At 33.0% G+C, this 23,534-nt stretch overlaps 1 protein-coding gene across 4 annotated transcripts; it reads right to left on the bottom strand.

The window, feature by feature from the left end:
* Positions 1-577: 577 nt before the first annotated feature.
* LOC134237660 (myosin-11-like) lies at positions 578-21,256 on the bottom strand. 4 transcript variants are annotated; one of them, XM_062719794.1, is made up of 43 exons: positions 21,153-21,256; positions 20,943-21,055; positions 20,322-20,401; positions 19,823-20,132; positions 19,513-19,554; positions 19,124-19,210; positions 18,340-18,527; positions 17,888-18,019; positions 17,672-17,764; positions 17,362-17,422; positions 17,174-17,232; positions 16,809-16,952; positions 16,256-16,480; positions 15,906-16,058; positions 15,534-15,664; positions 15,261-15,429; positions 14,689-14,916; positions 14,458-14,563; positions 14,058-14,203; positions 13,449-13,535; positions 13,159-13,299; positions 12,694-12,840; positions 12,361-12,539; positions 11,909-12,057; positions 11,488-11,609; positions 11,213-11,293; positions 10,873-11,097; positions 6,265-6,369; positions 6,029-6,166; positions 5,647-5,826; positions 5,110-5,262; positions 4,843-4,974; positions 4,455-4,628; positions 4,226-4,324; positions 3,975-4,109; positions 3,696-3,859; positions 3,188-3,281; positions 2,934-3,069; positions 2,686-2,777; positions 2,330-2,398; positions 1,555-1,757; positions 1,322-1,400; positions 578-1,205 (listed from the first exon to the last, which is right to left on the bottom strand). In XM_062719794.1, exons 2-43 carry the CDS (start codon positions 20,998-21,000, stop codon positions 1,155-1,157), a joined length of 5,547 nt encoding a protein of 1,848 aa, XP_062575778.1. In that variant the 5' UTR covers positions 21,001-21,055; positions 21,153-21,256; the 3' UTR covers positions 578-1,154. The 4 variants fall into 4 exon arrangements, with proteins under 4 accessions (XP_062575778.1, XP_062575780.1, XP_062575779.1 ...); XM_062719796.1 differs by having other exon boundaries at positions 14,458-14,560; XM_062719795.1 differs by having other exon boundaries at positions 20,322-20,398.
* Positions 21,257-23,534: the final 2,278 nt, after the last annotated feature.

The following is a 23,534-nucleotide window of genomic DNA, read 5'->3' as shown; positions in this document are numbered from 1 at the left end:
GGCTCGATCGTACCCAAAATAGAACTTGGCCTAGATATTCTTATGATAAATCTGTAACTATAATACCAAATTTCAATTCAATATGTGCAACCTCTGCAAAGAAAATGAATGGAAACTAATGGTGGACCGACAGCACAAGGCAATATTCCCTACCTTCTTTGAAGGGGGGCATGAAAACAGCTCAATCACTGCAATCTAATTTATATCAAAATTGATCAAAAAATGGTGTAAAAACAGACAATTCATCAATAATCACTGTTGATTAGAAAAACACAAAAGCTCTCCTTGGTAACACCACTGAGAAAATTACACAGTTTTAAGAAAATCCTCAAATATTTCTGAATACAGCATATTTCACTGATTCAGTGATTTTGCTTACCGGTAATTTGTGTGGAATATGGTCAGAGGACAGAAATTATATCAAAGTAAAAATCAAAGATAACTTTTTTTTTCAATTTTAGCATTATATGATCTATGTATAAATGACCAATTCACTTCAGAACAATTTAGACAAAAACTCCATATACAAATATTTTTATTTAATAAGAAATGAAAGAGAAAATTACATGTAATATTATTGTAAAAGTCATTGCACATTAGATTGGATTTGAAGAGAAAAGGCATACATTAAAAATTACAATAAGATTACAATTTCACCACTTGCAGAGAAGTGATTAGTTGAATTATAACTTAATTAAATAAATATATCACAGGCATGTCTAAATACAAAAAAATCATGAAGAATATGACAAAGGGCCAGCCTTTCAGGACGGAATGGTTAAATGTGTATAAAACAAAGTTATAAGTATTAAAAAGTATACAAGTAAACTACCAATAAAACAGAAATGTTCATTACATAAATAAAACAGATTTACAAAAACGAGAAATATAATAAAGTGACAAATCACAAAAACATGCCGAGTACAATTCACCCTCCCCCCTTTCCAAAAAAAAAATTAGATATCACAGCGTCACAGTGTCAATACTAGCATTTCAAAATGGATAAAGGACGGAATCAATTAAAAATTATCTATGAAAACCTTAGATTTCCTATTTGTTTGTTACTGTCTGTAAGTTGAATAACTGGACAAATGTTAATTGTGAACAACTAAAAATTAATGCTAAATATTTCAAATAACTCCAGAATTTCCTCTTTACTCGTCATCTTCATTAACAGTTTCTCCTTTCTTCAACTTGGCAATAATCTGTAAATAAGAAAATACAGGAATGAAGGAACTACATTTCTACATATGCTTCAAAATAAAAGATAAGTGCAAGTTTTTTTCAGAAATGAAAATTATTGTATTAATCTTATACTAACATTTTTGAGTCTGTTGATTTCTTTGTTTTCTGCATTTTTGGAAGCATCATTGGTAATTAACTTCACTCTCGATGCATACCTGTAACAGTTATAAATCTATATAAAGACAAACAGTCAGATAGCAAAATAACCTTTGTACCATTGGAAAAAATAATAATGTCCTGTTCAGGGTTAAGCCACTTTTAACGTTATGTAAACAGGGCTCTTTTCGTCCAAGTGTTTTACAGACTTACATGAGTGAGATGATGGTTTCGTCTTGATTGTAGTCCGCGGGGGAGATATTAACAAACATAAGCGTTTTGGCATTTCCTCCAAGTGAGTCCTGCATCAGCATGGTAAGTTTGTGGTTACGGTACGGAATGAACTGCTGGTCACTACTCAAAGCTGAAATCACATCACCCAGGGCCGACAAAGACTTGTTGATGGACATAGCTTCCTGTTGGTATTAAGTTAAAGAATTTCAATCTTTATCAAAAATTCTGTTCGGAATATTATACAAGTATGAACTCTTTTGGTGGTGAATATAATTTGATATTCACCAGACAAATATCAATACATGGATTGACCGAGGCAAAGATGATTTCTTTTTGGTGAATATCAAACATGTTCACTACCAAATGAGTTCAAAACTGTTTTGTTAAATAGTCTGGGTTCAAATATATAAGACAATGTGGCTGCATGACATATATCATTTTCAACATCATCAGAAATTTTTTTTAAAAAGTTAAGATGAAAAAGTTGTAGCTTTCACGTTTTCCATTGACAGTGTGTACTGCATCATTTTTTCTTCCTTTTTCATTTTTTTTTCTTACTCAGATAAACAGCTGACTTTGGCTGTTGTAAGAATTGTTTACAACATTGTTTGTAGTGTCAGTTAAATCACCATTACAGACAGACAGATGGACAGCAGCAAAGCAATATGTGGTTCCTTCTTCAAGGGGGCATAATCACAGTTCCTTTTTTGTTATTTTATAGATATTGAGATTTATGAAATTAAAATGAGTTGACCTTTAACTGTTCAGCTGTTGCTCCTGTCTTGGCCACTCTCTCACTTCCTGCCAAATCTACCAAACTCAGCTGAGAATGAGAAAACAAAGACAAGATTACAATTGTTAGTCAGAAAGAAAATTCATACAATACCTTCTAACTTAAGACAGAGTGAACTTTTTAAAATATTCTTATTAATATGTTGATAGAATAATTACAATGAAAACAGAGGAAAAAAGTCATTGTCTTGCAAAAAAAGTCAAATAAGGTTTTATGCAACAGTCAATTAAGATCAACATTTAAGTAACAGTCTAGTAAGTCTGAGATTTTAAGTAACAGTCAAATAAGGGCAAGATTTTAAGCAAGAGATGACTCACTTTTCCTGTTAGGACTTGTCCAGTTGTTCTGTTTGTTGTTTCTATGGTAATACCAATGATCAGATGGGAACGAGAACTCTCTGCATTCATTTCTATTTCACGCAAAAAAAAAACATGTCTTATACACAAACCTTCGCAGATAGCTTGAGAACTGAATTAAGTACATACAGGACAAGTTCCCATGAAATACAGATGACTTTACTGTGCAGATTCTGTAAGTAATTTTACTTGTGCTTTTTACAACTTACTAGTGGAGGCAACATGTCTGTTCTTGCTTCCCTCCTCAAATAAACCAAAGAGCTCCTTGGCATTTGTGGCCTCCTTAATGACAGCCCCCTGTACGTACACCAGGCCCTTCTTATCTTTCTTTATATCCATCCTATCCTAAAAACCAACAAGATATTGGAATCAACATAAAATATTGGACAAGTGTTGCTCTGAATTTAATAATCTAGGAGTTTATATAATTCTTTATATTGCTCCCATTTTAAGGTCTGCTTACGTCATCAGAAGTTCCTGGCTTAGCATACAAGTCAATCAGTTTGTCATTGTACAGCTCCATCATATAGGAAGAAACCTTCACATGGAATTTGTTTCTAAAAATAAAAAGTTCAAAGATCTTATTTTAAAATAGTATGCGGAGTTTTATGCATATGATTATCTTCTGACATTACGATTTTGAAAAATAAATACTGGTATCTTGGAAAATGATGAATACATGAACATGTTTGCCATATATAATAAATAATAACAATATTCAGAGGAAAAATCATGAACAATTCTTGATACTATATTTTTCAGGAGTAAACATGGACCTTTTACAAGGGTATTACTATTTAATATTGAACATGTTTGACAGTGTGGTCATTACTTAGAAAATTACAGGACTTGTATAAAAACTTCATGGGCATGTAACCCTCATATAAACAATACATATCATGAATATGATGATTAACATAAAAACTACCACATTTTAGCAAAGAGGTTAATCCAATTTCTCAGATTTTTACCTCACTTCATGAGCTAAAGAAAATATTCTTTCAAAAGCCCTGGGAGCTATTCCTGGGAATTTTTGTTCTTTGTCTCCGATCATTGTGAAAGTCTTCCCACTTCCTGTCTGACCGTAGGCGAAGATACAGACATTGTAACCATCCATAGCAGACTGAATCAGGTTCTGTAGAAATAATCAAAACAAATAAAGATCAGTTTAAAACTTTTAAATAAGTGTAATTTATAATTCAGATTAATAAAACTCTTTTTTCAAATGATACTGTATTTAAAACATTTACATTTGTGTCATCAAAAATCTTTTCCTGAGTTGAATCTTCCATGAAAATCGAATCAAACTGGAACTCTTTTGTGCCTCTGCTGGACTCTACATTAATGGTGTATTCGTCAGGGGACTTGACTACAGAAAAGTTACCCTGTGAGAAAGAAAGAACTTCATTAGGATATATTGAAAAGAAAACACATTTCTCATAAAAGCTTAATTTTCCCTTTATTATTATGAGATAGTATTTTTTACAATAGATTTATTTACCCTCTCAGTTTCTCCTGAGCTCAATGGCCGGGCTCTACAGTACACTCGGATCTTTCCTTTCATGTCCTCTACCATATTGTAATATTTCTTTCTCAAAACCTGAATAAAACATCCACATAATTTGTACAAAGACTTACATAATACCCTTTAAAACCAATCAAGACAACAATTACGACTATCATTAATCTGCTGCAATGATCGGTTCAGAACTTTTGAATCTGTAATTTACCCTCTCTGAGTTATAGTTCTCTGTCAGGACTTTGTTTTCCTCCATTAATTTCTTGTTATCAGTCTCCAGCGTCTTGACTTTAGTGGCTGCCTCCATTCCCTGCTTTGCCGCCACACCAAGGGCAGACAACTCTGCTGTAACCTTCTTCAACTCGTTCTCCTTCTCATCTCTTTCCTGTTAAAAAAGGGGAAAATATTTATCTAAAGGCAGGAATGGCATAAATTGACAGAAATTATTCATATTGACATACTATAATACATGAACCTTTCTTAAATCTGCTTTTCTTGTTTGACAAATATGAAACAGAATTTTGTGTTTCACACATTAGAAATGCAGCAGTATAAATTATTGATAAAGCATCCAATACTATATACATCTATACACATACCTTTTTGGTGACTTTGAGCTCCTCCTCTGTGGTCTTAAGATTTTCTCCAAGCTTGGAAGTTTTATTTTTCTCAATTTCATACTTTTTCTCGAGTTCTTTCAGAATCTTCTCCTTCCTCTTCAAATCATTTTTCTACAAAACATTTTTTTCTGAGGTATGCACATTTGATTTTAATATATGAGGCTAAAGAATAGCATATATGTAATGAAACTGGAATAAATTATTTGAAATTCATGCATATTCTTTAGACTCCGTTTATGGACCTACATCCTCGTTGCCCATTGTTGTGGCCTGTCTGGCCCCTCTCTTGATCTCCGCATCCAGTTGTTTGATTTTGGTGTTCAGTTCGTTGTTCTCTCTCTTGAGGTTGGCCAGCTGCTCCTTCAGGACTTTGTCTCCTGCGTCTGACCCAGCCTTACCCTGATCAGTAAAAAGTTCAGATATTATGTCATTCTGACTCAAGTAAAAAGTGGCAACCAAGGACGGCATTAGAAATTTTCTTTTTTTTTTAATCTTTCAGAAATATTTCTTCATTTCTAGTAAATTTAAATACATGTACTTATCTAAAGTTAAAATCATTATTCAATTTTATTAAAAAATGCAATGGTAATATGCATCATTCAGACAGTCATTAAAAGACCTTAAGTTTTGATTCTTTATAACCAAGATTCTTTACATCTGTGAAAGAAACATAGTAAAACACCCTTTTTGGCATTTGCAAAGAGTTTTTACAACAAGGAATTTCTCAAAAGCAAGTTTTTATAACCAATTTTACTGTATTGAGCAAGTTAATTATTGTGTTACCCCAGCCACAGCAGCAGCTACAGGTTTAACTCCCCCTGCCTCTAGGTCTCGGATCTTTTTCTCCAGTGCGGCTATTCTCTTCTTGTCCTCGTTAGCTCTTTGTTGCTCTCTCTTCTCTATCTGTTGGGTTACCTCCTTAATGGCTTTGTCCTTGTCTGCTTTAGCTGACTTGTTTTTAGCCTAAGATACAGAAGATATATCACAATGTTTATCAGATGCTGTATGAAAATTGAAAAAAATTCTTATTTCCCCCCATCTTGGCACAAAATAGATGTATATATTTGATATTTATTTTAAGTGGAGGGAGGCATCTACATGTTCATTATTATTTATAAACTTTTTTCTGACAGACAAGCCTGTGGTTTAAACACAGTAAACCTACTTCCAGCTCTCTGTTAGCAGCTCGCTGTGCCTCGGTGTTCTTCTGAGCTCCCTCTAGCTTGGTTTTCAGCTCACCAATCTGAGCTTGTAATGTGGCATTGGCTGTTCCAGCTCCCGATTTCTCCTTTTCCAATGCAGCCTAAAAATAAAAAGTAGCAGTGCTGAATGATGCAAAATTATCAGAAAGACTATACATGTATTGCCTAGAAATAAGAAAAATATGGCTTGACTGCTTACAATTTTGGCCTGCAGATCCTTGATTTCTTTAGCTGTGTCCACAGGAACATTGGCTAGCCTCTCCATCTCAAGCTGTTCATTTCTGGACTTCAAAGCATTGATCTCCTATCAACACAGAACCAAAGAATTAGTAAAACTCTACATCTAGCCATTTATGTAAGCACATTTGTGCTTTTTAAAGAGAATTCTACCAAGAAATTTAACCCTTTGTGTGCTGACTTGTTTTACGTGCACTGTAACTTCAGGACTGAGTTGTTTTGTAATATCAACAAAATTATCACAATGGTGTACTAAAATGCAAATATCTAAAATTGTTGACAACCAATTTGCTTGAAATTTGGCACAAATGTAGCAAATGTTGTGTTTTTTAATTTATAATATTTTTTTTTTTAAATCTAAAATTTTATGTTGCCATGGAAACCAAATTTTCAAAAAATATATTTTAAAACGACTTTTCAGCTTTTTAACTGTATTTTTCAGAGAAAATATTGCACTTTGATGAAAAAAATTAACCAATTCCTTTATAAATTCAATTTTAGATTTAATATTATGTAAAAAAAAAAATCAATTTAAACAATAACTCAATGATTAAGTCAATGTTATATATATATACCGTTATGTTGTGAAAAGTTATTATATACTTATCTGAGTGAGGGATATATTCATGTAGGTTTAAGTGAATTCTGATTTAAGTTAATGGATTTTTTTTTTTTTTAAATTTAACTAAAAAGAGTATAAATTGAAGATTCAATTAGCCTGTAAATATAAAACCAGTGATTATTTTAAGAAATATTGGCAATCATATAAGAAAGTATGATCCTCAAAGAATATGCTGTCTTCGAGGTTGGGAAATCTTGGAGCAAATTGGCACAACAATGAACTAATTACTGTTACTAGTATGCATTTTCAAATTAAAGCAGTCAATATGATAAATAAATTTAAAAAAAAAAAAAAAAAATAACATTTACACTAAGTTATAGAGGTCTTATTTTCTAATGACTTGTATCTAACAGCCCTAAACATACTCTAGTAAATCTCAAATCTTTTTTTCTTCTTTTTTTTTTTTTTGCTTTTATTGGAAAAAAAATGCATTTCTCCATGTTATTTGTAAAGTTAACATATTCATCAACTTTCATCCCACAGTACTTCTCACTCTGTAAGAAATGAGGCATTCATTTTAGAAGTTTTATTCCTAGCTGGCAACAATAATTGCCAGCAGGAAAACTAGAATTTTAAATTTTAGAAATTTAAGCAACTTTAACATTCATTTATAATGTTTTCAAAAATTACTTCGTTCAATGTGGTCACTGGTGAATAACAGTTTTGATTTTTTTCAACTGATTTTAGTTAATGATGGTTGATAGATATGTACTATAATATCAATCAATATATTATGAAATACTTTTAAGTTTATGCAAGTGTAATGGTATGGGTCATGGATATAGGCCGAGTAAGCTCAGTCAGTAGAGCATCTGACCAGGGGTCCCTTCTTCGATTCACCGTCCAGCCGTGCATTTTCTCCTTCCTTGTTACAGATTTGATGCTATCGACCCCTCTGAAAGTCCTGTCAGGGGCTAATAAGAATTTGGGTTGCGTCTGCAAGGATGAATATAACTTTAAGGTGGGATATGTAATGGTTGTGCTATGGGTATCAACCTAGGTAGCTCATTCGGTAGAACACCAGACTAGTGAAGCAGGGTTCCCGAGTTCAATTCCTGGTCCAACCATAGTTACCATACATTTTCTTCTTTCCTTTTACACAAGTTTTGAATGTGCCTCAATTTTTACTTCAACATAAAATAACATTCCTAATAATGAAATATATATTTTATTTCCACTATGGGATTTCTTTGTATTCTTAGTAACTATTCACATTTTCATATTTAAAAATAAACATATCTTTGGAGACCAAAATGTAATCTTTGTTGATAAGTAATTGTATAGGAATTTGCATTTTTGAAAATTTTTCTTGACCATCATTAAAAAAAAATTCTCACAGTAAATCTTAGCTTTTTTACTGTATTCATTCAGGCATATATGGTTATCTCTTATATCAAATGTACCTATCTTACTGTTACATATCTAGAAGGGGTGGAATGTAGAAGCTTCTTGGGCCTTATAAATTTGTAAACTAGAGGACATATTTCATATCAATAGGTAAAAACATGTACAGTGTGTACTTTTGAGTTTGAGAAGTACAATTCCTACAGTGAAACTCGGTTATAACAAAGTCACTGGGACCTATGAAATTACTTCGCTATATCTGTAATTCGTTATAACTGCATAAGAAATCAATTAAATTTATTTTCTAGCTGGGTATCCAAATTGACTTCGCTATATCCGTAAATTCGCAATATTCGTGTTCGTACTAAACCAGTTTTGCTGTATTACCCAGTCTTTATTGTAATTTATTGAACAGATGTACATGCAAGTCCATACAATTTACAAATTACTCATTCTATTAAAAGACTCTGATCTCCTTCTTATGCCTACAAAAATGACAATTCATTTTAATTTTAAACTGTAGAGTTACCATTTATTTAACCAGTGAATTTTATAATTTTGTGTGTGCATGTATAGGTTGGGGCAATCTCACTGTTTTTGGTTTTTAATAAACATGATAAAATAGAAATAAAAAGTGGAGGAAATATGCAATTTAATCCACATGCTTTATTCTGGCAAAGTCTATTTTAAAGAAAAAGAAAATGTCTCCCTAGCTGATACATGTTCTTAAACTTGGTTTAGGAAAAAATTCTGATACATGTAGTACAAATGCAATTTAATCCACATGCTTTATTCTGGCAAAGTCTATTTTAAAGAAAAAGAAAATGTCTCCCTAGCTGATACATGTTCTTAAACTTGGTTTAGGAAAAAATTCTGATACATGTAGTACCAATTATTTTCACTTACTAATTACCGGTAGGTCCCATGCAAACAAGAGTATGTAAATGCCTTGAAGAAATCTAACTGTAAGATACCAAAGATCCTGGAACATGTTTTTAAATTATTAAGAGTCTATATAATCCTCATCAAGGAAATAAAAATGGTATTTTTATTACTTACTGAAATAAAACAAATACAACAGTTTACACAAATGACAGTCATTTCAGGGAAAATCAGCACTTCAAAATTTTTTCATCACTTTTTACCATTTTCATGTACATGCACATGATCAAATGCATCAATGCATCTTTTCCATGTTTTCTGATAACTAGCTTACATTTGAAGAAACTATATAGAAAATATCAAGTTTATTTTTAATTTTTAATCATGCTAAAAATTTTACAATATATCATATACTGTTATAAAAAAAATAGTTGCAAGTTTTCCCAAATAGATGGACCATCAAGCAGCTTTAAACCAGAAATTTTAGGTGTAATTAGGGCCACTTAATTGACTCAATGATTGTCAGTTATAAAATTCATATTGTGTATATTTCGAATACCTGTATCTTGAATTAATTTTGCTTGATCACAAAAATATGTTGATGGATATATATTCTCTGTACATCTCTTTTGCACTTACTTATTAATGCAATAACTCATTGGCATATTTTCTACAATGTTCAAGGTCCTCCACATTTATTACTTTTATTAGGTGGTTTTAACATTTTTGAAATGGGTCTTTAGATTTAAAAAAAATTGTTTACTTATTTATTTATTGTTAAAAAAACAAATGCTTTTAATTAACAAGATGCTTCAAATTATTTTTTGCAAACCTTTATTTCAAAGCAAAGCTTGATTTACGTATGAAAACAACGTGCACAACCACTGAGGGAAAGAAAAACGTCTGACGGTCTGTGACTTGCCAGGTTCAATCTCGCGCATTATTGTTTTCATTTAGACGATATGTAATGTATGTCTACTTACAAAACACCAAATAAACAAAAAATAACCACCGTTTGTCCAAAATATAAAACTTTGCCGACCATATAAGTTCTCGATATGCTTCCGACTGAAGTTCAGTAGCATGTGCACCCTACTTTCGTTTTAACAGGAAGAACTTCGCAAGGTTAAGGTCAAGTCAAATTAACCAGAGTTTTTCTGCTAAAATATCGACAATTTCTATGTAATTTTATGTCTACTAACACAAATTTATTAGAATTATTGATATTTAACTACTTTTTGGATTTATTTCTTTATTTTCATGTATATTAGAGCAACTCAGCAAGTTAGCAGATATTTATTACATGCGCGTTTTTTCCCTGTTTCCAAAAATAGCGGACTGACTTTCATCGTAACAAACGCCAACACCTTCACTTTAAATCACAATTTCAAAAATAATTCGCATATTTTCACATCTTAATTACATATTTTCCAATGTACTGTAGTTTTATAATACATATTGATAGATTCTTAATAATTCACAACTCATTGATCCGTTTTATACTACATTTTATGTGACGAAGCGCAAATTCCAGACTCAGACCCAATATATTGGGTTCCCGCACGCAAGCGTTTGTGACGTCAGACCCAATATATTGGGTTCCCGCACACAAAGGGTTAATTTACTAGAACATCATTGAAGCATTTATTCCACTAGTACCCAGTTGTGCAAGTCTAATCAATGCCCTGACAATGATGGACATTTTCCCCATCCCAGTACTACCTCCAGCTGTGCCTTGTTCTCTGCGTCCTTGGTCCTCTTGTCACTCTCCCGCTGGGCCCTCAGGTCCGCCTTCTCTGTGTCTACCTCCTCCCTCAGCACCTCCATCTGTTTCCTGAGGTTCTCCAGCTCCTCTCGTGTACTGGTGTGAGCGGTCCTCTCCTGTAATAAGGATGATTCTGAGGCATTCAGCTGCTTCTGTAGGTCTGTTATCTGCTCTGACAATTCCTGAAAAGAAGACATTTATCAATAATTGTTCTTCTACAATGAAATTGATCATTCCATATTGCATCAACTGTATGTCAGATTTAAATAATATTAAAAGGAAGACAAATAATTGTACCTGGGAATCTTGAAGACCAGATGCCAAAGTAGTCTGAAGCTGTAGATCATTCTTAGCCTGTTCTAATTGTAGCTCCAAGTCCTGGGAACAAAATCATTTACATGTATAAAGTTACTATGATTTCATCTATATACAATTAAGATAACATGAAGTGGCAGTCAAAAAAGCAGTCAGCTGTTTGGCATATACAAAAGATGCTGTTTGAATGTATTCAAAAGGAGAAAAGCAGTTTAACGAGAGTACAAGTATTTTTATTTAATTCGAAGACACTTTACCTTTAGTTTAGCTACAGCGTCATTTCTCTCCCTTCTGAGGTTGTCATTGTCAGTCTCCAGATCTGTCAGTTTGTCATCCATTGCTGTCATCTGCTGTTCCATCTTCTCCACTGGTGACTCCTCTACAAATCACAAGTCAATATACTGTATACAAGGAAATGTTCACCCCTTTTGCCCTCCCCTCATTTAGGCGAATTTAGAATGGGGTAAGTTCACAAAATAAGAATACAGTATAATTTCTATATAAAACTATGAAAAGGAGGAATTAAAGTGGGGCAAAATTAATTGTGTGAAAGGGTGAAAATAACACAGGGAGAAAATGACCCTGTATATGGTAGTCACTAATATTTCTCAAATTCAACCCTTTTCTCTTTTTATACAGACCTCACCCAGTGTTTTATGATGAGACAGTAGACTATACCTGACACAGCTTCCATGCTGACCCTGGACTCCGGGGCCTTGTAATCTCCTGTTTTCATGATCTGTAGGGCCTCAAGCATTATCTTCTTATCCTCTAAAAGTTTGCCATTCTCCTCCAACACTTTGTAAGCCCTCTCTCCATCAGAATCTCTGAATTATACATGTACATACAGTTTGTAATGTTTATGTACTGAATTAATATTAATCATGTAAAAGAGTTTACCATTACAAGAGCAAGGGGGCATGAGCAATTTCTGTTCCTGCTACATTTCTGACAGACTTTGGATGGCATTCATTGAGATGCAGAAAATTCATACAGATTTTTGGTTTACCAGACATACTAAAGCACCTTAGAATTACATCACATAATGAAAAGACTAAGTTGCACCTAAACATACTACTTCATAAGTACAAAAGTAATGTATTAACAAATCTGTCAGTTTCACTTCCTACCTGTCTCTGACACCTGGTTCCCTCCCATTTTTCTTGGTAAACTTGGCCACCCATGCCTCCACAGCCTTGATACTCTTTTCCTGACTCTCTTTAAATTTGAGAGCCTCAGAAGAAACAACTTCCAGGCGATTAGTCACACCCTCCGCTGCTGCGGGCACCTCTCCATGAATCTCATGTACCTAGCCGAAAGGAAATACAGAAATTCTGTGAATCAAGGATGAGATTTAGAAAAGACCTCTCTCATACATGTAATTATTTTGCCTTTCTATAATTCAGTGGTATACTGAAGTCTGCACTGCATCTGCAAATATATATATATACATGCACACTTACATAGAAAGCCATTGCTTCAAGTAACTTCTTTGTTTTCTCAAAATCCACCAGATCTTTTAGTTTATGTTGGAGCTTTGTATGCTGTTTAGCCATCTTCAACATATCTGTTCTCATTTCCTTATTATCCGATCTAAGTTTGTCCAATTCCTACAAAACCAAATTCATCTTTCAGATGTCAAAAATTCACCACTTTTACCATTTTCCTTTTATTTCTTTGAACATGTTAAAATATAACACATTCTTAAAGACTCTTTAAAGTGAATTTGACTGAGCAGCTGATATCAACATGATGAAGGCTCCTATTTATCATGTTTTTGTACTTTTGTCTCTTATATCAACAAGATGAAGGCTCCTATATATCCTGTTTTTGTACTATTGACTCTTTAAAGTAAATGTGACTGAGCAGTTAATATCAACAAAATGAAGGCTCCAGTATATTGTGATTTTTGTCCTGTTGTCTCTGACCTTCTCCAGATCCTGGATGGTCAGGATCTTCTCCTGAATCTGTGTGTCCTTCTCCTGCAACTGCCGTTCCAACTCCTTGATTTCCATTTTCTTGTCCTCCAGTTGCTGAATTAAGTCCGCATGAGCAGGAACATTGCATCCCTAATAAAACACAAACTACGAAGTCAAACACTGACTACTTGGTATTATAATGCAGTGCCATTTATTGAAGGTTTACTAACAATTTACTTAAGATTTATCGTAACATATGTCCTTGATTATGAAAACAAGAATATGATAAATCAGCTTACATCAACAGGCTCTGATTTTACAGGGGTGGAAGCGGTAACAGCCACTGCTGCTGTCACTCCTGGTGTAACAACTTGCTGTTGCAGTACCTAAAAAAAACCCCAGAATTTACACTGAAGACAATTGGTCTTCCATAGTACATTTCCCTTTTGACCAATGCACTAGGTCCATAAGACTACTATATATTAAAGTTACTGTAGATTCCTCATTTTTCGTGAGTACTTATCATTGTAAAACGACTCTTTAACATCAAATCGCGAGAACAATAATTTGTGAACGGATGGTTGATCAAGAGAATTAACATGGATTTCAGCACCTTAAATATAAAAGCGAGCAATTTTATTTTGCGAGTGATGGTTCTTGCTAAAATTACACGATAATCAATTCCTTGTATATAATTAGGAATCTACAGTATCAATACACTTACTGTCACAGTAGCATTTTGTTTTAAGCATGGTGAGGCATGCATTATTTACATGTACATTTGAAAAAAGTAACAACAGATTCTTGAATTAATGAATCATAATTCATTATATTAGGTAAAAAGCAACCTAGTAATCTACCTAGTAACCACCAGTAAAAAATGAAAAGTGTCCTAAAAAGCCGAGTACCTGAATCTGTTGTAAAAGAGCCTCTTTTTCAGTCTCTGTCCTCAATTTCTGCTCCTTCAGAGTCTCGTTTTCACTTTCTATGTCAGTTATCTTCTCATCAAGGGAGTTAACTTTCTCTTCCAAAGTCTGCACACGGGTATCAGGATCTGAGGGGGAAAACAAATCATTTATATTTTTTTTTTAAAATAACCTATATAGTGAAAAACTTCTAATCTGACAAAAGTGTAATATGTTAATGTAAATTCCAAATTTTTATTTTTATTCTCATTTTACTATTTATCATGTGTTTAACACTGTGTAATCTAATGTCATGTCCATTCCAACACTAAATTTTTCTCTCAGTGCATGTATGATTTAACTGTATTAAAAAAATACTGCAAAAGACATAATTTTTCCTTACCAACATTAACTGCTTTAGCTTTTTCTTCTTCTTTCTCCAATCTTTTTAGTAGCTTTTTCATGTCTTTTTTCATATCTTTGTTTTCTTTTTTCAAGGCATCAACCTCCTAAAACAGTAGATTTGTCTCAATGAACATAAGACCGGTCAAAATGAAACTTGATAGTGCCAAATTCTTTTATAGTGCCATATTCGGTTATGCTTAGAAATAAATAATTCTGACTTAAAGCTAACCTCTGAGTTGATGGATGTGGCTGCCACGGCAACAGTTCCAGCTTTCAAGGCAGCCTCAAGTTGACTGATTTTATCTCTAAGCCTGGAGAGTTCCTCATTCTGTTGACTTATTTGACTGCTTTTTTCTGTGTTTTCTTTTTGGAGTTCAGCAATCTTGGCCCTGAGATTTTCCACTTCTGCCTGTTCCTTTTCTAACTGAGCCATCACCATTGGGTCAGGTACTTTGACCTACATCAGTTTTTTTTTTTTCATATAGTACACATGCATTTGTATCACATGTACTGTATTCATGTAAAATTTTGCCCAATTTTTATATATGCATTTTGTTGTTGCATAAATTTAAAAGCCCACTTTGAACACAAATGTTTCTAAGCAAAATACTTAATGTAAGGAATGCATTTCTTATAATATATTTAAGAATGAATTTTCCCATATGTTCATGCATGTTTTGTACATTTTATACCTGTAAAAAAATAATTTTAAATAAAACATTTACAAATTTAAAGTTTACTGGTTTATACTAGACTGGCAGGACATTTTAGGATTCAAAAGCCTTCTTCTTAAAAGCATACCTCTACTGTTTGAATCTCTGGCTCTTTGATGGGGGTCGGGATGACTTCAGGGGGTTCCAGAACAGCTCCACTCTCCAGTTTTTGATAAGTTTCCAGTTTTTTGTCTAGAGAGTTCACCATTGTGTCGAGTTCCTCTTGCTGTACGTACATCTCCTTTACAGAGTCAGTCCTGTTCACATAATTATAAATTTAATATTATGAAGGCATTGAATCCACAACATGAATACCTTATCTACTTTAATCAGGTTTACTGTGTATCAGGTTTACACCTACTTGTCCTCCTCTGTTGGTTGTCGGCCATTTTTCTTTTTGAACTGAGCCTCCCATTGTTTGATCTCTTTGTCCAGCCCTGCCTTCTCCTCCGTCATCATCGCTCGGTCATCTTCCACCTTCTTCTTGTTCTCCTGAATCAGGTGTAAAAAAAATCGTTTTCAGGACTAGTATATGTCATTAAAAAACCTCATGAATCAATGCACAACAGCATAAAAATAAACATATTTGCAGGGATTTGTTTTGACGGTACAAGTAATATCAACAAAAGTAAACCAGAGGATTTTAATTGACCTTTGTAAAATAAAAACTGGAAAAAAAATGAAAATTGACAAGAAAATGGATCTTTTTAAATTCAAACAGGATAATTCTCACCTTGGCAATGGCTTCTGTGCCTTCTGAGGCAGTGACAATTGCTGCCAGGGCTTGGTATTGGGCCTCTAATGCAGCATATTTCTCCTGAACAGCAGCTGATTTCTCCGCTTGCTGCTTCATCACCTCATATTTAATTTTCCACTCAGAGCTTTCCTGGAACATCAATGAAATATAACTCATCTTCATTGTCACTTAAATATTGTTTCTACATGATTGTATATATATAAAATTATAAGTATTTTAGTATTTCTCACCAAATGTATATTTACAAACACTCATCACTTGCTGAAATTCATCAAGTTCTAAATAGTTTAATCAATAATCACATAAAAAGTTAAATGCTATCTAACCTTTGTAAGGAGTGTTATATCTTGCTGTAGTTTGTTGATCTGATCCATCCATTCCTTCTTCTCTCCTCCATAATTCCTCCTTTCCTCCTCCATTTGGTTTCTTTCCTCTATAATCCTCTGTCTTTCCTCCTCCAGTTCACTCCTCTCTGTGGACATTTTCTCTTTCTCCTCAGCAGATACTGGGACTGCCATTGTAACTGGGGTCTCTTTCTTCAGTTCTGTCTTCTAATGACAACAGATGAAGACATATGGCCCTCATTTATTTATTCCAAAGGCAAAATTATACTCAAGAAAAGCAAGTTTCCATTGACTCATCTTTTGTTGAAATCAGAAACAATATCCACTATCCATTGACTCATCTTTTGTCGAAATCAGAAACTTTTGATATCAAACAATATCCACTATAAATGTTATACAGATATCTGTGGTGTCTGAGACTTTTGATATAAAACAATTTCCACTTTAATGCTATACAGATATCTGTGGTGTCTGAGACTTTTGATGTAGATTTATATCCACTATAAATGCTATACAGATATCTGTGGTGCCTGACCTTGGTCTCCACCTGCTGCTCTCCTGCCACAGAGGATGCCACCACAGCTACCCCAGCTGCCGCACGGAGTTTTCTCTCCTCCGCCAGCTCATGTTCCAGTTGTGTGACTGCTGACTTCTCTTTCTCCAGGTCTTCCTTAAGTTTCTGGTATTAACAGAAGCAAAAATTAAAAGAGAGTCATTAAAGTCACTATGCTATTATGATAATAGGTCTTCTAAATATTGGACAATTGGTCTTGTTATACCTTGACTTTAAAAGGTACAAGAATAAATTTTTTATAAGATAAAAATACTTGAAGATTTATTTAAATAGTTGTTGATTTTTTTATTTAGAATCATTTTCTGTGATGAAATGTAGCCCTTTACCTTGATTTCATTCTCTAAATCTGCCTCTTTGTTCTTTTCCTCTGTTTTTTCCTTTTCAACTAAACAAAACAGAGATTTTTGGTTTAAATTAAGGATGTATATTTGTTTACATTTGAATGAAAATAACATGATATATGGTTATTAATAGAATTAACCTCAAACTAAAACCTTCATCACTAGCTCTATACCTGCTGCTAAGGCTACAGTTGCTTTATCTAACTTCTGGGACAACTCCGTTTGAATCTCAACCTGGTAAGACAAAATATTTAATGAACTGAAATGGCAAGTGAAAATAAAACCAACTAAACAACGAAAAATAAAACATTCACACAAAAATAATGCACTTTCTTGTTCTTAACATTTAATCTTCTAAATTTAATAGAAAACAAGTAATGATTAATTTCAGCACAACTGTATTATAAATTAAGATAGATTATTGTTTGTATAAAAATTGTCACTGCCTTTTGTTGGTTTTGTTTAGTTACTGACATATAATACCTTTTCTTTTTCCAGTCTCTCAATTTCCACTTTATTTTGTATCAGTAAGACTTTCTTATCTTTCAATAAACGCCTGTTCCTTTCAGCAAGACTCTTAAAAATGATTAAATATTTAGTTAAAAAAAAAGATTCAAAATTGACAAATACATGAATGCTTCAAAATTTATCTTATCTTAATTAGGATTCTTTCATGGGTAAGATAATAAAACTGAGTACCTCTAGCATTTCATTCCAGTAGGATTCCTTGGATTGGAGCTCAGTTCTGTGGATGTCAATCACTTGGCGAAACGTGGCTACTTTTCCTTTGTATTGCTCACGCAGGTTGATGACAAATATGTTAAACTGGCTCTAGAAATAGTTAAAAAATAATTACCAATGAATGAGATGTTTATCATTTTTAATGGCAGTTGAGCCAGTGATTATTTTTTAGTCAATGATTAGTAAAGTCAACAAAAATCAATTTTCAGAAGAAAAACAAAATAGAAATTCAAAGTGTACTATAAATAATTTTACAAATTCCTTGTAACTAAAGATCTTACATGATTGTGACATGGCAAAAAATGTTGATTTACAGTATTACATTGCCTCAATAATTCATTTTTACATTTCAACAAATAATGTAGAAATTTAGAGAGTTTTTTTGACTTTATATGTTAATAAGAATTAACCTGTGTTTCATCCTCGATACTTTTATATTCTTTCTGTATGTCCGTGACAATGCGGATGTGATTTGACCTCATTTTCTTCATGTCCTTGATAACTTTGGTGATGCTCTTCTTTGCATAGAGGTAAGGAATGTATGCATTCTTAACTTCCTCCGTCTCCTCTACTTCCTCATCAGAACTATCCGATGTTACTGAGGAAATAGCAGTTATACATGTGTAGCAAACAATAGATAATAAAATAATAAAGGCAGCATGCTTGTGTATTATCATTTTCACTTTTCTTTTTCAATACACCAAGCCTGACTACCCAAAGTAAATGTAGTTATACTGCATTTGAAATATTTTTTATAAAATTAAATGATTAACAGGGACTGTTTTCAATTTTCATTGAAAAAAACAAACAAACTGGAAATATGTCCATAGAACATAAATGACCTGATTAGGGTTCATTAGTAATTTTAAAAATGCAGAAAAATTAAATGTAAAAGAGTATAATGTTTAATGAAAATACCATAAACATTTTTTTTAAAAACTGTAAAATACACAATAAATAGTAAGACAAAGTCAGTGATCATTGATTTTCAAATGACCATGTATAAATATTACACCCCCTTATGTGACAGACAACACCAATCGTAAACCAGGATTTCAAAAAAAAATGTTACAGGTGGGGTAAATAGTCTTTAGATGCCCAAGACATACATGTACATTAAATGAATGCTAAAATAAAGAACAGGCTTGTAGTGGAATAAAATTTCTTAAGGTTGTTGTTGCAAAACTGTTTTACCCTCTGCTTGTTGGTTAGCCAGATAAGCGCGATTCTCACGGGCGGCCTCTCTAACGCTGATGATGCTACTATTTACAGAAGGTGGAGCTGTATAGAGCAAAGTATAGCAAGTCATCAATAAAACAGATAAAATGAGCACGTCACCAAAGAAAGTTATCATTAGTAAAAGCAGCACAAAACTGTAGGATCTAAAAGCTGTATATAAACTTTAATATTATTACTAAATTATTAAATAGCTATGAGAGAAAAAGTTTTGATAAAATATAATGAAAATACACCAGTCCAACAAAGTTCCAGCTTACCAAAAATTTAGCAGTTTAGTTTCCTATGTATGATTATTAGTATTTTGTTAAATATATATTAGTCATTCCTGAAGACTAAATTCTTACCAGAGTTAAGCTCAGACATGGAACTTCTATCTGTCCAAGCCTCTGCAATAAAGAACTTAGAATTTAGAAAGTCAACATTAAATCAGCTAAATACATAGAGAACTGATAGAGAATTTTATGTTTATGGAATAACTTGTCTTGTTTCCAGAAGAATGTGTTCATGTATATATATATATATTTTTTTTGTTAGTTGCTACTATCAATTTTGAATTTCTTCTTGTATGTTTTTCTCTTTACTTGTATGCCCTGGTGGGCCCCAAATTGATATTTATAAATCTTATCTTATCTATTTAAACATGGATGGATGTACCTCTGATAGTAGAATGGGACTTGATGGAGGCCAGACTTCCCATGTTGGACCCCTGTGTTGGTTCCACCACATTTCTGCCAAATGGGGAGGGGGACCTCTTTTTGTCAGGGACAGGATCTGCGCTAGGTGTACTCTCCTCTTTAGAGGACTTCAGATTCTTGGATTTCTTAGCTTTCCCGTCCTTCTTCCTTTCTTCTTTCTCCCTTTTCTTTTCATCTCTTTTGATATTAGTATCTTCAGATTTCTCTACAGAACTTTTATCCTGTGTATTCTTGTTTTCTTTCTCTTGTTTGCTCTCATCCTTTGTGAACTATAAATAAACCAATAACTATTTAATATGTATGTATCTTAATTTTAATATTCATAAAAGTTTGATAATTAAAAATTCAGAATTGCTGGTTATATTATATATCAGGTAAAGACCATAAACATGCATAAATGTACATGTATCAACAAGGTATAAGATGTTTGAAATACATTATATGTTTATCAAAGCTACCTTTTCGGTGTTGTCCACAACAGATGCTGCTTCTTTAACACTTATCTGACTGTGAGCACTGGAGGGTCTCTCATCCTCTGTTGAAAAATTAAGAAATAATTGTTAGATTCTAGCTACTGGTAAGCTTTCCTTTTTTCTTGAACTAAAAACTTTGCCAGTAGTCATCTTCGCTAGCCAATTTCAGTTCAATACAGTTATGGAGTTCCCTCCTATGTATAAGGAGCATCCGAGAAGGTGGTTTCATAAAAGGCATACAAAATTAAAATTAAGAGAAATAAAGTGATGAAAAGACAGTTAGTAAAATCTATTCTATATAGCACTGTAAAAATAAAGTTAGAGGTGATAGACCAACTAAAAATAAAGCAAGAATTTACACACTATACAGTAGCTTAGCTTTTAATATAAAGTTGTTTCCGCCCTAAAAGTACTTATAAACTCCTTATTATAATTAATAAAAAAAACGTTTTTTTTTCGGTCCACTTAGTTCCCCGAACCGAAAACCTTGGTTAGCGAAGATGAGAGCTATAGTTCTGCAGCTAAAATGATAAAATAAGTGTTTATGGACAAAAGAAAGTTTATCAAAACATTATCTCAATAAAAAAGCAGATGAAGTACACAAACCTTGGTTCACTACTTTTGGCGATTTTTTCTTTATTTTCTCCTTCACTTTGGACGCCATGGCATTTGTCAATAAAGCCCGTCAAAACCCTGACCAGCAGGATTTGCCACCTAATCTAAAAGCAATATATTTCTACATAATCTTTTCCATCCATTGAAATAAAATCTCATTATAAAAAAAGATAAATGTAATGTATACATCTGAGCACTTACAGTTGTTTTTCTCTTTCAAGTATCTGTTTAGATTTTATCTATTTACGTCCGCCATTTGTAAACAAATCTGTTGACGTCATATGTTGAATTCCGATCTCGATGTAAATACACAGACAGTTGTTTCGGAAATAAATTTTTTACCCATATTATGATAAAACATTATGTTTATTATACTATGGGTTAAAAATTTATTTCCGAAACAAGTGCCTGTGATGCCGTCAACAAATTATATTATATTGTATTGTATGTTTTATAAACGACACCCCCCCTTTAAAAAAACACTAACTAGAGGTACTGTGAGCAATGAGCTCACTAAATGATACCCGCCGCCTCCCAAATGGTTATAACTGATGACAAAGTCCATGTTCTGCTGTGTCCGGGAAACCCAAAATATGTGTCGGATCAAAAAGTAAAATAGGAGGTCACAATGGCAATATGTAATAAAGATTCTGTGAAAGTTTCATTAAATTTCACTCAGTGGTGTAAGGGGAGTTGCGGATAAGAGATGGGTACGCTAAGCGTAACAGACGGAGGGACGTACAGAGAGACGACCGACGTACTGACAAATTTATGTGACTTTTTTCAAAAAAATTATGTGGCGCAAAACGTGATACATGGGGTAAGGGAGGTAAATCGACGGACGTCCATATACGGACAATATTGTCCGTATTTTTTTATGTGACACTTCTTTAGAATGATTTTTTAAGTCACATAACACTCATTTCACAAATTTGTTCATGTGACAGTCACATAAAACAAAAGAGTCACATAAATCTTAAATGGGCACAAAAACTGTTACTTAACCATTATTTCGGTAATTAATCCATCAATATATAAAAACAAAGATAAACTTGACAAACTTTTCTTTGCATTCATACAGAACTTTGTCGATGGCCAAATTCCCATTACATTTATATGGATTTGAAATTTAGACTGGAATCGAGAGTTGTTACAATATATTTTCTTGCAGGCAAATAATTCAATAATTTTTGGACACGGGGAGATGGGTATATTTTTACCAATGGACCAATGGAAAATACTGTACGTATATGCAGATCATTTAAATCTTTTTCAAGGATGATGTCAGATCTGTAAAAAAAGTTGGCAAACATTGGTGGTACGTTGGTTAGTTAAGTATTCTAATATCCTTGCTATCATAAGGTTTATTCATACATGCGTAGTATTTAAAGATATTAAGGATATCCGATCCTCAGCCAGGAAGAATAACCCCAAAAATTAATATTTTATTTGAAATGCATCAAAATGAAGCATGAAAGTGAAATTTTTTCATGCAACAATTTTCATTTTATTCATCTTTATAAGATTCAAGGTTTTTGGAAGTCTTAGAAAAGGTCTTATAAAAGTTGACATTTGTACTCTGTAAAAGGAAAAGAATTAATGCAGTTTTAGAGAAATAAGATTTTCTTGAATCCAGCCTTATATACCAATGCTTTTTAACATGATATGAAATAAGAAGTTATTAGTGGTGTCTTGCAATGATAGCAAAAGCCTTTTACACCGTGTATTATAAAACACATGACGGAAACAGAAGACAAAAAATACCAAATAAGTATAAAAACCATGACAACTTCTCTGAATGCCTGGATACCTATCGTTTTTTAACCTAAAATATATTTGTTGATCAATTTACAATTAGAAAATGCATGACTGATATTACAATTCGCTTTTTCTGCAAAAATATTGGAAATTCGACAATTTTCCCTATATGATATGATTAACTTTAATCTTCAACTTTAAAGAAATACTGTGGATGAATTTACCTAACTTTGTGGATTCAGAGATACTTTTATGAGTATTTTTGATTACTTAACTGCTAACTTTATAAACCTGTGGATCGGACTACCTTAAAGATAACTAGAGGTACTGTGAGCAATGAGCTCACTAAATGATACCCCCGCCTCCAATAATGTCCAAGTGTTGCTATATATTGATTTAAGGACATGACTCGTCTTATCAAATGTTATCCAGAAGCTTCTATAGGTGACGTCATAGGATATAAAATAGAATATAATGGCAATGTCCGTGTTTTGCTATGGGAAACCTAAAATACCTGTCGAATAAAAAAGTAAAATAGGAGGTGCACAATGGGAATATGTAATAAAGATTCTGTGAAAGTTTCATTAAATTTCAGTGATTAGTATAAGAGGAGTAAGAGATGGGTACCCCAAAGCGTAACGGACGGACATACAGACGGACTGAATCAACGATTACTATATATACCCTCCCGCTTTTCAAGCGGGGGGTATAATAATAATAAACAGGCAGTTGGCAGTAAGCAATGATATGGCTGTAGTATATGGAATAGCATAAAGACCAGCTATGTTAAAATGCACGTTGAAATTGTAATCTAGTTACATCATA

Source organism: Saccostrea cucullata, unplaced genomic scaffold, assembly GCF_032062105.1.
Source record: "Saccostrea cucullata isolate Sc308-1 unplaced genomic scaffold, CSIRO_AGI_Scuc_v1 ctg3389, whole genome shotgun sequence".
In the NCBI taxonomy this organism is placed as follows: domain Eukaryota; kingdom Metazoa; phylum Mollusca; class Bivalvia; order Ostreida; family Ostreidae; genus Saccostrea; species Saccostrea cuccullata.
This window is presented reverse-complemented; position numbering and strand designations above follow the sequence as displayed.

Coding starts and splice junctions, on each gene's coding strand:
- LOC134237660 (XM_062719794.1), bottom strand. CDS start 21,000: ATGGCGTCCAAAGTGAAGGAGAAAATAAAGAAAAAATCGCCAAAAGTA. Junction 18,528..19,123: donor GGCTAACCAACAAGCAGAGG/GTAAAACAGTTT, acceptor CTATTTCCTCAG/TAACATCGGATAGTTCTGAT. Junction 6,167..6,264: donor AGGATCTGCAGGCCAAAATT/GTAAGCAGTCAA, acceptor TTTTATTTTTAG/GCTGCATTGGAAAAGGAGAA.